At 37.8% G+C, this 14,236-nt stretch overlaps 2 protein-coding genes across 7 annotated transcripts in view; both read right to left on the bottom strand.

Moving 5' to 3' along the window:
* The window catches only part of PLCB4 (phospholipase C beta 4), a 319,240-nt gene that overhangs the window by 83,711 nt on the left and 221,293 nt on the right, over positions 1-14,236 (bottom strand). For all 6 annotated transcript variants that reach the window (XM_063444010.1, XM_063444007.1, XM_063444012.1 and 3 more), the window contains exons 9-13: positions 10,584-10,663; positions 4,271-4,324; positions 2,881-2,962; positions 2,067-2,167; positions 415-472 (exon numbers count right to left, since the gene is read on the bottom strand). In XM_063444010.1, the coding sequence (XP_063300080.1) occupies positions 415-472; positions 2,067-2,167; positions 2,881-2,962; positions 4,271-4,324; positions 10,584-10,663 (375 nt within the window). The remainder of the gene's footprint in view (positions 1-414; positions 473-2,066; positions 2,168-2,880; positions 2,963-4,270; positions 4,325-10,583; positions 10,664-14,236) is intronic.
* Positions 1-14,236, bottom strand: part of LOC134587546 (uncharacterized) — a 248,165-nt gene that overhangs the window by 133,163 nt on the left and 100,766 nt on the right. The window lies entirely within an intron of this gene.

Below are 14,236 nucleotides of genomic sequence, written 5' to 3'. Positions count from 1 at the left end.
TAACCAGGGCCCACCACACTGCAGGTGTAGCTTTTAGTGGCCATGCGTGTGCATACTAATGTCAACATAAATACTAATTGATTAACAGACTCTAACCAGGCAATATTAGTTTTTTTAAATATTAGTTAAAATCATATAGAAAACAAAACTAAACGGTAATAAGCAAATCACTCAACAATAAAATATACGCTATCACACGGAAGGCCTTCATCAAAAAGCAGGCACTTAGAAAGCAAAAGGAGAAATGAAAAAGCAGTTGCTACTCTACATTGATTTGGCCAAAACAGAAAAATCAGCAAGAGGGAAAATAAAAGCAGACTGACAGTGAAACACATGCAATACAAACACCGACACAAGCAAGCCACAACAGACAGACTTTCATCAGAGTTAGAGTTAATGTATGAAAAAGCTTACTTCATTTAGAAAGCTCACTAATTGGTCTACGGTTAAAAAATCAGCTTTTTCTCCAATGCTGAAAAGAAATGTATTAGAAACACAATGAGTTGTCATAATAGAGAAAGAAAAATATTTATACAATATATAAAATATTAATGCAATCAAATATAAGTTCAGTACATCTCAGAATTAATGTCATGGAAAGATTCTCTGCTCTGTTACATTTTAGCCAGTGATTACTGTTAGTAAATCATAGCAGCAAATGTAGATGAGATGGTACTTTTGGGGAAATGTTTATACAATTTCATAGTTAGCCATTGTTAATGTCTAATGAAGCGTTAATCTGCAGACAGCACGAGTTACAGCACACGGACATCTACAGACTCAATCAAGTCAAACCAAATCAATTGTCTGTGTCTTTCGGCCATATTCATCTGTGTTCTGGGGGTAAAACATCTGTTTAGAAAAGTTTTAGGCCCACCTAGCTGTTGTTGCACTACGTGTGCCAATATTGTTAGATGGTGTTTATCAAGCAGTTACGTAGCCTGCAGTGCTGCATGGCAGTCAACAAAATAAACTGAATTTCTCATGAATAGGAACAAGAGGTAAAGAGAGTCCTGCTCAAGAGAGCTTAAAACTATCATCCTTAGCCAGCCATAGGCCAAGGGGAGATGCAATCCAACCTGTGCCAGGGAGATCCATGGGTTTATTTATTCTGTATCCGTCTTAAATAATAATTTATGACAGCATAGCGTTAGATCGGGTAAAGCCAAATTATATAATTGCAAAACCCATTAATGTCCCTTAAAAGAAGACTCAATTGAACTTTTTTTTGTTTTGTTTTGTTCGTTTTTTAAACAAATTAGCAGATATATCCCCAAAGAAAACATGCATGTTTTTTTCTGCATGATTTCTTTGGGGAGGTATAAGAAAAAAAAGCAAGCAAATTCTGCTGATCTGCTGTCTGCAGCCTTAGCAAGCCTTTGCTTTACGCTACAACAGCCTTTTAGTCTGTGCAGGAGAATACACAAATCAAAGGTCTCTCTCTGCACACAGCTTTCCTATGCTTCTCAATGAGCTTAGGTGCACTCTAGATTAGCGGATTGGCCACCAGGGAGGTGTTTTTGCCCAGAGTTATAAAAAGTGGCAATTTCTATTCAATGCTTTGATATATTAATGTTTATTAAGCTTTGCAAATGATTTAATGCTTTTTGGATAAACTATTAAACTATTTATTGTTTTTATATTTTAAATATATCCTATGTAAAAAAAAATATATCAATATATCAAAAATATCAGTTTTTTACAGAATGTAAATACTTTTTATAAAATGTTATCCAAAAATAAGAAATAATTTCAAACGTTTTACTGACAATATTAAATCGAGCCACAAATTGGCACTTTTATAAACCGTCACAAATATAACAGCCTCCAGACACATGAAGCATTTTAGCAAGCTGAAGTGGTTTATGTATGTAGAGTGTTCATTTAAGGTTGGGTAGAGTCCGATGGGAGTTGTAGTCCCGAGGACCTGCCCGTTATCTTTCTACAACCCTTGATAATTGACAAAGTGCGAAACATATGTATGTGCTATAGTAAGTACCTACACAGGGATGAATGAGCAATGAAAGCATCCAGACCGAGTATAAAAAACATGCGCAATGACTTACATTCTTTTATATAACTCTTCTATGTCTGTTCGAGGACAAATCTTTTGTGTGAGTTCATAAAACTTTTCAAACGTGAAAGCAGAAGCCTCAATTTCATCATTCTACGGAGAAAAAAAATAAAATAAAAAAAGGGTTTACATTTCATATCTTGATGATCAGTAACTTGATGGAAAGGGTTACCGTATCCACCATGTTTTTAGGGACACATGTCATGTGTACAAATTGATGGGCCTTGTAGTATGTAGAATTCCAAAGAAATCTTACAAGATTAAGTAATTAGGCAATGGAGAATCGTGCAGAATATGAATTGTACACAGTGCAGGGCAACTATTTTCATGAATTTTAATAAATATGACAAAATTATACGTGTCCTTACTAAAGGAAGATGCCAATATATTTAAAGGAAACTCTTGTAATAAGGGTATCACCAAGCAAACTATACTGTTTGCGGACATGAATAGAAGGAACTGAAAAAGGGGACCAGTATTTATTATGTTTGTTTTAGACTAAAGAAAATTAGTAAAATAAAAGCCCCCTTCCCCAGTATAAGTAATAACTACGTACATCTACCTATCCACAAGTACCATCTAAATCACCTGTGTCTACATTTTTGAAAAACAAAACAACAACAACAACAACAAAAACTAAAACTACAATTAAGGGCTGTCATTTTGCACATGATACAAAAAAAAAAAAAAAACATAAGCAGGGGTTACAATAAAAACATTTTGCTAAACCACAAAATCACCCCAATATATTGCTATGTTTTTATATTACTTCCTTCAATACAGACAATGTTAAACCCAGGAACTACCTTTCCACTAGGGAGACCTAATTCTTTAAGTGCTTGAAAGATGACTTTTTCAGTTTTTCCTGACGCAAAGGTTCTCGTAATACTACAAAGAAAGAAAAAAAGTTATATCAATCGAAATATAAAAAAAAAAAAAAAAGCAACATTAGAAACATCAGATCAAATAAATGGAGGATCAGTGACCGTTTATATACATTGTTAAAACTTTTAGTGTATGTCCACTGCATCATAACAAGCTATAACATGTGTGCACTCAATGCCGCCCTGCAGGAAAGGGCGCCATTTCAAGCACCGTGACATTTAAGCGATTTGAAGTAGTTATGGTGCCTGGCGTTTGTATGCAAACAGTTTTACTATGAAACACGGCACAGGCTGAGTTCACCCACTCCAGCAGTAACATAAGGGAAAATAAGGGTATTTCCTATTAAAAATATTCACACTGGCGAAATGCGTGCGTCAGGGACTCGTTTATTGCCAAATCTTTTTTGCAAAAAATTGCCGACCAAAACTTCAATTTTGATTTTGGCAAGTTTAGGTTTCCTTTACTCTTGAGTTAACATACAGCTGGGGTTGGCATTCATATGCAAATACGATATGGCGTTTCGCCAGTGTGAATATTTTTAATAGGAAATACCATTATTTCCCTTATGTTACTGCTGGAGTGGTTGAACTCAGTCTGTGCCGTGTTTCATAGTGAAACTGTTTGCATACAAACGCCAGGCAACATGACTACTTCACTAAGAAATACTCTTATGTTCCCTTAGGTTTCCTTCGTCTATAGGGGTTAACCCCATTCACTATAAATTCTTTGGATTAGTTCACCGTTTCATTATCTAATGTAACTTCAGCAGCGTCATTAGGATGTCATTAGCCAGCTTAGAAACAACAGTTCTGTGCATATTAGGTGTCTGCACACAGCATGCTGGCAACGGACAGCCAATGGAGGCTTGGCCTCCCCCTAAGTGCCACCCATGTCCTCCCATCAGTCCGTCCTCCGTCTCCCTCACTCCAGCGAGAAAAATTGACAACGTCGGGCTGCCAGGAGAACTTGACCTTGTCATTGGAACAGAGGTATGTTTAAGATTTTATTTTTTTTCATTGGGAAGGGACCAGAAAAGTGAGGGTTAATCTGACCAAAAACCAGTGTCTTCTTAAAAATCTGTGTTTTTTTTTTTGCTTGATCTGAGCATACGTGTAGTGATGGCATCTTAATTCCGTATTGACTGCATGAAGCTATAGTTACTGCTGTCAATAAGTGCGTCTTCCATCCTCATTCATACTATAACAGTGTTTAAACTAAAGCTCAATCAGCCTTAGTCCCCGGATGTGTGTAGCCATGAACATATCTAAGGTTTGTTAACATCGCTGCTCATTTTCAAACATTCTTTCTTACCTTCTAACCGGAATCTTTCCATTTACGTTAGTAAGAAATGTCAGTTTCATCCAGCTGGGGGGAAAAAAGTAAAAAAAATAAAAAAGTAGTCAATAATATGTTTTGGAATGTCATTCCAAGTATTTTGGAATTTATGGCAATTTAAACATAGACAATGGAATTCTTAAGTCCCTGAACATTAGCAGTCCTGCCGCTTAGAACACTAGAAACATGGAATTAAAGGGGAATCACCCCTTTTTAACTTTCGTTACGGATCAAAGAAGCAAATTATAAATGAGGTAACTACGGACCCACAGTAGATAAAAAGCATGTCTGCCTGGGGGGTAGGGAACTTTATGACACAATCGAGAGATAGACAGATAGACAGATAAACAGACAAAAACAATCATACAATAACAACAAATATTATTGTTTCAAAATAAACAGAATTAAAACAATCGTTTCTGGTATGATGTCTGCACTGCATTAGTGAATTTATTTGATTAAAAGCAGTAATGTCATATGAAGATACTGTTGAAAACATTTGAAATGCAGTATTTTCCAGGTGATTTACACATTCAGAGCTATTTACTAAATTGAGAGTTCAAGGTGAATTTAAAATTTCTGACCCTATAGTGTTAAAACACCATCTAGCCCCCCTGCCCTCCTTTGCCCCCTAAATATAGTACAATCTTATATTTATTCCAGTCTGCTGGTGCTGGCTCTGCCCTTAATCTGCCTCCTTGGCTGACATTATCAGAAGTGATGATTTGTGCCAATTACAATGCTTTCCCATTGGATTGGCTGAGATTATCACGGAGGTGGTGCAGGAGGTGAAGCAAAACACCCTCCTGGCCAATCAGCATCTCCTCATAGAAATACATTGAATCAATGCTTCTCTATGCAGAATGTTCAGTGTCTCCATGCATAGGGTGGAGACAATGAATTTCAACACTGCCCCAGGAAGCACCTCTAGTAGCCATCTAGGGGGGGTGGCCAGTGGAGGTATCCCTAGGCTGTAATGTAAACACTGCATTTTCTCTGAAAAAACTGTTTACTTTAAAAAGCCTGAAGGTCATGATTCTACTCAACAGAACAAATCCAATAAGCTGTAATTGTTCTGGTGACTATAGTGTCCCTTTAAATCTTTATAGCGTATGTTACCACGAAAACTGCCACACTGGAAACATTTCTAAGTCTGCTAAGCTGTAATTTCAGATCTTAAATTTGAAATTCACTTTGCATTTTAGTTTAGTAAATAACTCTGATTTGAATCTGTTTCTTTGTATTCCTTGCAGCGTCTCTTAAATCGTTACTCCATCATGAGAACATCTCAGCCGTCCAGTCTCCACATTAGATACTGGCATGTTTCCAGAGCTGCCGAGCGTTCACTAGGTACAGAAATCACAAATCCTCTCATTTCATTGACATGCATAACGCATGCTGCCTTTCTGATTCGGGTTACATAAGGTCTTCCACATATTTTCTTAGAATATTCAGAGTAAAGTAGAGAAGGCTATAACACAAACCGATTTTGTCCAGCAGTGCAATTTCAAACAGTTTAACTTTCTGTTTTTCAACTTTCCACTAGGCTACATAAGTTATCAGCGCACAAATAAAATTGTCAGGTTTATTGAGGTGTAATCATCAGGAATTTGAAGTTTCAAATTCAATCTTTGGGCCAAAAGCATCAAAATTCAAAACAATTTCTGATTAAGCTATGTTTTCAGTTCAAGATAAAATGTGAATTCACTTAGAATTTCTGACAATTCATGCCTTGTATCAACATGATTGTTGCTTTGATGAAGAGAGCAAGCTAAAATATCCTGCAAATCAAATTAAATCCATCTTTAATGATGACATGCGGAGTATGAGAAAGTTGGAAACTGGGGTATAAGACACCGCCATCAGGCAAACAGTGTAATATTTGCTTAGAGGAGTGCCGAGTTTTGAAAGCAATTCCTATAAATTGCTTTAATGCAGTGTGTGGCTTTTAAATTCAATAAATGCCTATTTTCATTTATTGTCCTGGGAAGTTGCATGTTATAGAAAAGTGCTGCACAAGACGTACAGCCCATCCCAACCCCACGTCCTTGACAATCTCAGCCAAAGGGAAAGCATTAGACAGGCTGAGATCATCAACTCTGATTATGTCAGCCAAAGAGGCGACTCGTGGGCGGAGCTAATGCCGGCAGAACCGAGCGGCACTGGATATAAGGTAAATTTTAACCCTTTCTAAGGTGGCTAAGGGGGACAAGCCACCTACATGGTGGTTTTAACACTATAGGGTCAGAAATACATGTTTGTGTTCCTGACCCTATAGTGTTACTTTAAGGAAAATAATGAGGAATGCATTCTAGATTGCATGAAACACTTATTATTTTATTAACTTGTTACAATCAGAGCTGTAAGTTATTGGTTTTAGTTGATTTATTTTGGTAGGATGGTCAAAAGATTTGTCTCGTTACCCTGAAAGACTGGGCAGCTGCCAATAGTTAAACTAAGAGTTCCATGGAGGGAAAGAGCACAAGAGGTTCACCCAAAGGATATGAAATTGTCTTACTTGAAAGGTTTAAGCTTCAAAAAACCCTTGGCACCAAAATGCAGCCATTAATGCCAACATATGAATAGTTTATCACGTCCCGGACTCACAATAAGCATCCAATATTTTGTAATCACTTTAGTGAAAACAGGATGTCCTTGGGGCAAGTGACAAAAGCACTGTGACCTTTCCCTTAATTTATTTAAAATGTGCACATTTCCACAAGAAGACCTTACGTCAGCAATGTATGATTTATTTTAACATGTGTGTAATGTTTGAACATCAGACACAATTTTAGGATTATTCTAGCCTTGCTAAGCTAAATTTTATAAGCGAATACTTTACTAACACCTCCAGTTGGAAAGAAACAATTAACTGAAGTATCAGAAAACAACAAATCAGCACAAAGCTGGACATATAAATCCCCTCCCACTTGCTCTTTCTTTGATCAGGTCTATCAGGAGAGTATCCGAACTCTTGATACCTAAAATAACGAGACCAATCAGAGAAAAAAAAACTTTGCAGATAACTGGCATAAAGACAAAAAGTTGTTGTCTGGCCATTTCTCCAAAAAATTTAAGACCTCAGAGACATCCCAAAAGGAAGTGTTACGAGGAGGAGGAAATCTAGTCAACCGAATTCCCCGAAGAAGGCAACAGATGGTAGGGTCCCTACACACACCAGAGCCTTGCAAAGAGACCTGTGCCGCTGAAAAGGCAGAGCAAAAAATATTAATTGTCATGTAAGACTTCCCCTGGGGAAAAAAGGTAAGAAAGAAAATTAAGTACGGCCACCAAAGGGGCCATAAAGGAATCCATCTCCTCTTCCAGACACCAGCTGTGCAATGTTCTCCAGGTCCCAGAGCAGATCTCACACAGTAGCGGATCACCTCAGCATATCCGAGGATCCCTAGAAACAGCCCATTAGGTCCCCCACATTGGCTTACAGAGGCAAAGGAGCGTGACCCAGACCCGAGGGACATTTGCGTTGCAATCGCGTACATATAAAAGAGGTTTTGTCACTGGGGGTGCAGCATGGGGGAAGGTAGAGGACACTATAGTATTAGGATTACAGCTATGTATTCCTATCACTATAGTTTTCCTTTAAGGTTTCTTTGCTGCTGGAGCAGTCGGTAAAGAAGATTTAAGCAAAATATGAAACCTTCTGTCTCGCTGTAATATTTCTTTCATTGCAGCATTGCCGTTACTGTTTATTTTGACAATGTGTAAATTAGAAGATAAACAAAAACTCAAAAAATCTGTAAAGTAAACAAAAATATCAGATGCCATTACAGCAATGTGCATTCAATATTCTGATGCTCACTGCTAGAGGCAACTGTAATATAAATCTAGCATGCCATTTGCAGTGCTCAGCACGTGTTGAAGAAGGGGGGCATCACACTATCTCCCACATATTATGAACATTTTTAAATGCACACGGTATAAAGAAATATTATACTGGTCCATGTGCCATGCTGTCCGCTCTGCTTTTTCCAAATGAAAATTACTATAGGTGTAAAACAGTAGTTATTACTATACTAGAAGGTCACACTCCGGAACAAATCCAGAAGGGTAAGTTAAGAGGAACATAATGAATAAAGCAGCGATGGGGACTTTGCCTGCTGTTCCTATTTACCTTTTATGGTAGAAAACACATCCAACATGAATACACTATACTAATTAGAGTCCCTTGGCCCCCCAGGTCATTTCTTTCTGGTATGTTATAGGAAAATCCTTTTGATATTATAATGTCCTCTTAAGTACAAGATTCCATGATGACCTGTTCTATAACCACTTGATTAGCAGAACTGGCAATCCGCCATCTATTATCGTCATAATGGTTTATTAAACAATTTCCTCTTCAAGTGTCTCAGACTCCGTTCAGTTATAAAGTAACCTGGAATATTTGGGAATATTATTGTGCAGCAATAACGGTTACATTTTAGTGGTTTCTTTCCATGAATGAAAATTTAGAAATTCCAATTAGACTGAGGGGAACAGACAAGGTCCACTGAATCAACAGCGTGCATTTAACCCCTTAAGGACCAAACTTCTGGAATAAAAGGGAATCATGACATGTCACACATGTCATGTGTCCTTAAGGGGTTAAAAAGCACTTTTACAATATTCCGCAGGAAAAAAAAATACAAAAACAGCCACTTCGCAGTGTCATTATGCCAGACATGATATTCTGTCTGCAAAGAAGCCAACAGATTGTGGGCCATATGTGGTCCCCATCGTTTTAGCATTCCGATTGATTATAATCCCATGGGCTTGGGTTTACACCTTTAAGAACCATCAGAGATTTCACGGCAAATTCTGCGCAGCTGAGCGCAAACAAAGGTTGAATAAATAACTTTTTGTGAGTAATCACAGCTTAAAACATTAAATACAATAATAGAGCTCTGCGGGAATCAAACAACATGTCACGTCTACATTAATTGATAAGGAACACAACTGCAGATTTCTTAGGACTTCGGTATTTTATTAGGACACTTAGAAGGTACTGAGACTTCAGTTCCAGAATTACAGGTACTGTATCTTTAAATAATAAACGGTTGCATTCAGTTTGCAGTGAGTAGGTTCTGAATCAATTAGAGTCCGTTATATTAGTTAACAGGTTAAATGGAAAGCAGTTATAAGAGATTGTTCAATTCGAAGTTGTCAGTAGCAAGACAGGTGCGGCTGAACTTGAATATTAATATGAATTGAGGAACGCTGTAACTGGATTGTTTGATAACTTGATAGCAGACTTTGGTAAAAGAAATAAAGGTTTAAGAGATAGTAACTCTTAACACAGAGGTTATATGTTACTTAGCTTCCAGAAGTAGGAAAACAGGTTCCCAAGCTCTCCTCCGAGGAGTTTGTTTCCTGAGAGAGGTTGAAGAGAGTTCAGGCACTAGTCGAGGACGAGGAGAGATGAAGGGGATGTGAATAGTCTTCCAGTCCGGTCCGGTAACATATGGTGCTCGCAGAGAAGTCTTGAGCCGGTTAGTAAGTGCGGTACGCATTTCAATAATCCAGCGTCTATCAGCTGGTGCGGTCGCATTAAGTAGGAAGACCGCGTCAAAAGGGGGTGTGGCTAAGCTCCGTTAAACCCGGAAGTACGAGGAGATACCGGGAGGGTTTAAGGCATGACACAACAGCTATAAAAATCATACTGCACTTTTTAAGCTTAAAAAGTAATAGTTTTAGCACACAAAACAAAATATGGCAACATTGAATCTTTAAGTTTGCTGAGAACATGCAACAGTTAAAGACAGATTTTTCCTCTAGTCTGCAGTGATGTGACCTAAAAACATCTGGTAATTACCATGGGCCACTTTCAGGTTGTTCACATAATTTATTCTATACATCATGACAGTTAAATTGCCTGCAGAAGCATGCCTTGAAATCACTGCAGCAGAACTCTATTCCTGACGCACCCCACACATTGCATTCTGGGATTGCACCCGGGCATTGTAGGAATGAACAGAAGATTCCGTGAAGCCGTGAATAAATGTTCTATTCAATAAATAGGTAGTTGTGTTGAATTGACACTCAAACTTGAGACAAAATGGTGGAATTGAGCTACTGGACCGGCCTGTAAGGCATTTTAACACAACTTGCATCTTGGTAAACAGAACTCGATAATGAAATCTCTTTTGTTGAATAAAATTGCATTGTTGGCTAGCATGGCATAAAGAAGAAAGTTTATCATTTGTAAAGTGCCACCGCGGCACTTGAATCTTTGGAAAAAAAATTAGAAAGTGTACATACAATAAACAAGAAAAAGACACATAAAGACACTTACTGTTTTGTGAGACATGTCATGGGACTGACGTTGTTGGCTCTAAAATTATGCGTAATAGACCTTAGACCTTCTACCCATTGCTGAAAGACAGACAAACATACCGAACATGTAAGCAAAAGGCACATCTTGCGTGAGACATACAACCAGAGCAAGACATTATACAAATGAATTTACAACAGAAACCTCACAGTGCACTCTGTGGCCTATGTACACACAACAGTGAGTTGACATGACAGTTGAGTCTCAAATAATCAGCCAAAATGTGGCAATTTTGTTGTAACATTTTAAACACGTGTCTGTTCACTTTGATTGAATTCTTTAGTATACAGGTAAAATATTCTAATTAAGAAACAGAAGAAGCAAAGAAACGAGTGCATGTTATAATGATATTGACCATGGGCTGGAAACTCGGGTCCTGTTTCAAATTTATCCGAAGCATTGTCCCACGCAGCTCTGTTCTATAACCTTTGATGTAGATGTAGTTCCCATCAGATAAAACAAGCAGTTGACTTTAGCTGGACTACGTGCAGTTCTGTGGTTTATTCTTGACCACCACATATTCACGATTCCAGGCAGAGTAGATGGGACAATGCACACGCCGTTTACCTAGGACTGTACTTACCATAAACCCACTTTTTACAGAACACAAATCACCTCATGTGAAGTCATCTATTTTACATTAAAAAAAAAACTAAGAGGTAGATTTATCAACTATTTTGAACTAGTCTAAACTTCTAAAAGTAGAGCCATCACTATGGAAACTACTGCAACAAGCATATTCCATCAGTGATTGCCCAACTTTTACAAATTTCCAGATCATGCCACTGATACACCTCCCCTTTAAAGGCCATGAACTCACATATAGCTGAGGCTATTAGGAAAAAAAAATACAGTTTTTTAATTTAGATTTACAATAACTTTTTTATAAAGTACAATAAAATGAATTAGTCTGTGCAGTTAAAACACAAGCATCCCAGATGTACATACGCATATAAGAACAAAAAATAAAAACACACATAACACGGACGCAAACAGGTTACACAAGTAATTATCTTTAAGAGCTTTAGTGAAATTGTTATTGTTTTTTTTTTTTTTTTTAAACGTAACTTCTTGTGATATATACGGAATCGGATGGCGCTATATAAATAATAAAATAATAATAAAATTATATATATATATGTGTGTGTGTATATAACAACCATGACCACGTAATTAATTCGTTCCTAAGCATATGAATTCAATTTAAAACCGGGAAGCACATTTCATGCACTGCACATTCCATTCACCGCAAAGACCCTAATCCAACATACACTGCTCACTCCTCTAACGTTGACAACACAAGAGCTGCAGGAGTTAATGGCGTACAAACGCGGGCTCCACTTAAACAACTTGTTCTCAAGCATTAGCTAAAGAGCTTTTGATGTGTATCTGCAGAGCTAAACCAGAAAATCTGGTCTGTGACCAAACAGAGTGTTTCCATTTTCTAAATGGAAGTTAAAACAGCCAGGTCATTTAGATCAGGGACTGCTGATAGCACAATGGAAGTATATCTGCTTGAAGAACTACATGTACTTATTTCGTTGGCAAACCCGCCGCAGCTCAAGGCTGCATTAACATGTTCAGGAAAGCCAGAATATTAGCATAGTGTTATTTCAGGGTATTCTCGAGGGTGTCCACAGCTTGGTAGGGAAGTCCTGTTCTTTTCTGACAATAGCTGAAAAATTGTATTGCTGGATAAACTCATTTAATTGGAAGAATGAATTGTTGTTTTCTTGACCTTTCATAAAAAAAGTTTCTGAGCCTCGGGTAATTTCAGCAAACTCCATAATTACTGACTCTTTCACTCCCGAAAAGCTATCATTAGTTGGAAACACTGGATGTGTACCAAAAAACTCTGTTAATGACAAAGACTAAGCAAATCATAAAACACTGAGGATTGAGGAATAGTAAGTAGAAAGCACTGGGTTAGGGTTCCCACATACACCACATTATCCAGGACACAAATCCTGGAACAAAATGGAACCTCTGCAGGTTGAGGGAACTTGGAGCTGAGAAGGTGAGGTTATGGGACAAGTCTTACTGTAGCTAAAACTATACATTGACACACATACACACAAGTTGGTGTCTGAAATGTCCCTTTTAACTGATGTCCGACATACAGCTTAATAATTCTTCATGTTGTAGGAATGCACTATTCATATGCTGTCCATCACCATGAGGGTTTCAAGAGGGTCCTATATCTATATACACCTGCTTTGTCACGTTTTCATTTAACCCCCTAAGGATCAAACTTCTGTAATAAAAGGGAATCATGACATGTCACACATGTCATGTGTCCTTAAGGGGTTAAAGGGTTAAAATATTTTTCCATTTGTTGCGCCAAAATGTTCCTCTTCGTGCCCTTATACATCTTGCACCATTTTGTTTTTGCTTGTTGTTTTTTTTTAAGACAGAATTAGTGGCACTGTCCATTTATAAAAGCAAGTTGTATTTCTGCTCCCATTTTTTCTCAACATTTAACTGCATCACAGTCAGTCTGGCAGAACCAGAAAAAAAACCTGACAATACATAGAGAGTGACATAATATTTTTTTACGTAGACAATTGGGGCGGAAAAATTATGGTGCAAACTAAAAAAATAAGAAAATAACAGTTTTCATACATGTTTGTAGCCCCAATGAATCTAGTAACTGTACTGTAGCTCAAGAATAAAACAGCTTGTTGGCAATTGGAATTATTTTATCCAGAATGCACAGCATTTTTTTTCTGACTGCATGAGAATACTGAGAGTACTGGCCACTGGAGGGGTCTCTCTGTCTCATTAGATATCTTTGCCAGACGCTCAAGGAAGCAAGTTGAAGGGTCAGATTAGGACCCGTCTAGAGGGGTCTGCATTGATGTTGGCAGGCGGGCATCCCTCCAATGGCCATTGAAGTAATTAAATGGCCTCCATTTGTCTAAATATACATAGGGATTAAGGAGAGAGACAGGTAACATTTTCTTTTCTTTGGTTTCTACTATATATTGGGGCTGATGTGTATTGTAGTCCTTGCTGCCGGCCCAGTAGTGATGGGAGTGAGCGCAGGACATCTCTTTTTGTATTTGTATTTACTTTGTATCACACAGCCTGGTTACAATGCTGCCGCCCATCCCATGAGTTCCCTATTAAGGGTTAATAAGTATATAGGGGTGTATATAAAAAAATACCCCTCTCTGTCTCATTAGAGATATCTTTGCCAGAAGCTCAAGGAAGCAAGCTGAAGGGTCAGTGTTAGGACCCGCTTAGGGGGGTCTGCCTTGACGTTGGCAGGCGGGCATTCCCTCCAATGGCCATTGGAGTAAATAAATGACATCTATTTGTTTAAATATACATAGGGATTAAGGAGAGAGCACAGGTAACTTTTTCTTTGGGTTTCTTCAATTAAAATTTCTGATTGAAAGTGAGCTGTGGAAGAAGCTTTTAACAAGGACGTTCAACCAAACAATTACGGTGTAACGTGTTTTATACAAATGTATTTTCAGTACACAGAAGGCCTCAAGAATAAAATCAAACTTGGACTTCCATAAGAACAATGTTCAAAAACAGGGCAGTTAAGGTAGATCCCTACATGAGTGGAACTACAAGTCCCACTATCCATTGCCAGCCTAAAGGCT

Source organism: Pelobates fuscus, chromosome 2, assembly GCF_036172605.1.
Source record: "Pelobates fuscus isolate aPelFus1 chromosome 2, aPelFus1.pri, whole genome shotgun sequence".
In the NCBI taxonomy this organism is placed as follows: domain Eukaryota; kingdom Metazoa; phylum Chordata; class Amphibia; order Anura; family Pelobatidae; genus Pelobates; species Pelobates fuscus.
The sequence above is the reverse complement of the archived record's forward strand: the minus strand, read 5'-3'. Positions and strand labels throughout refer to the sequence as shown.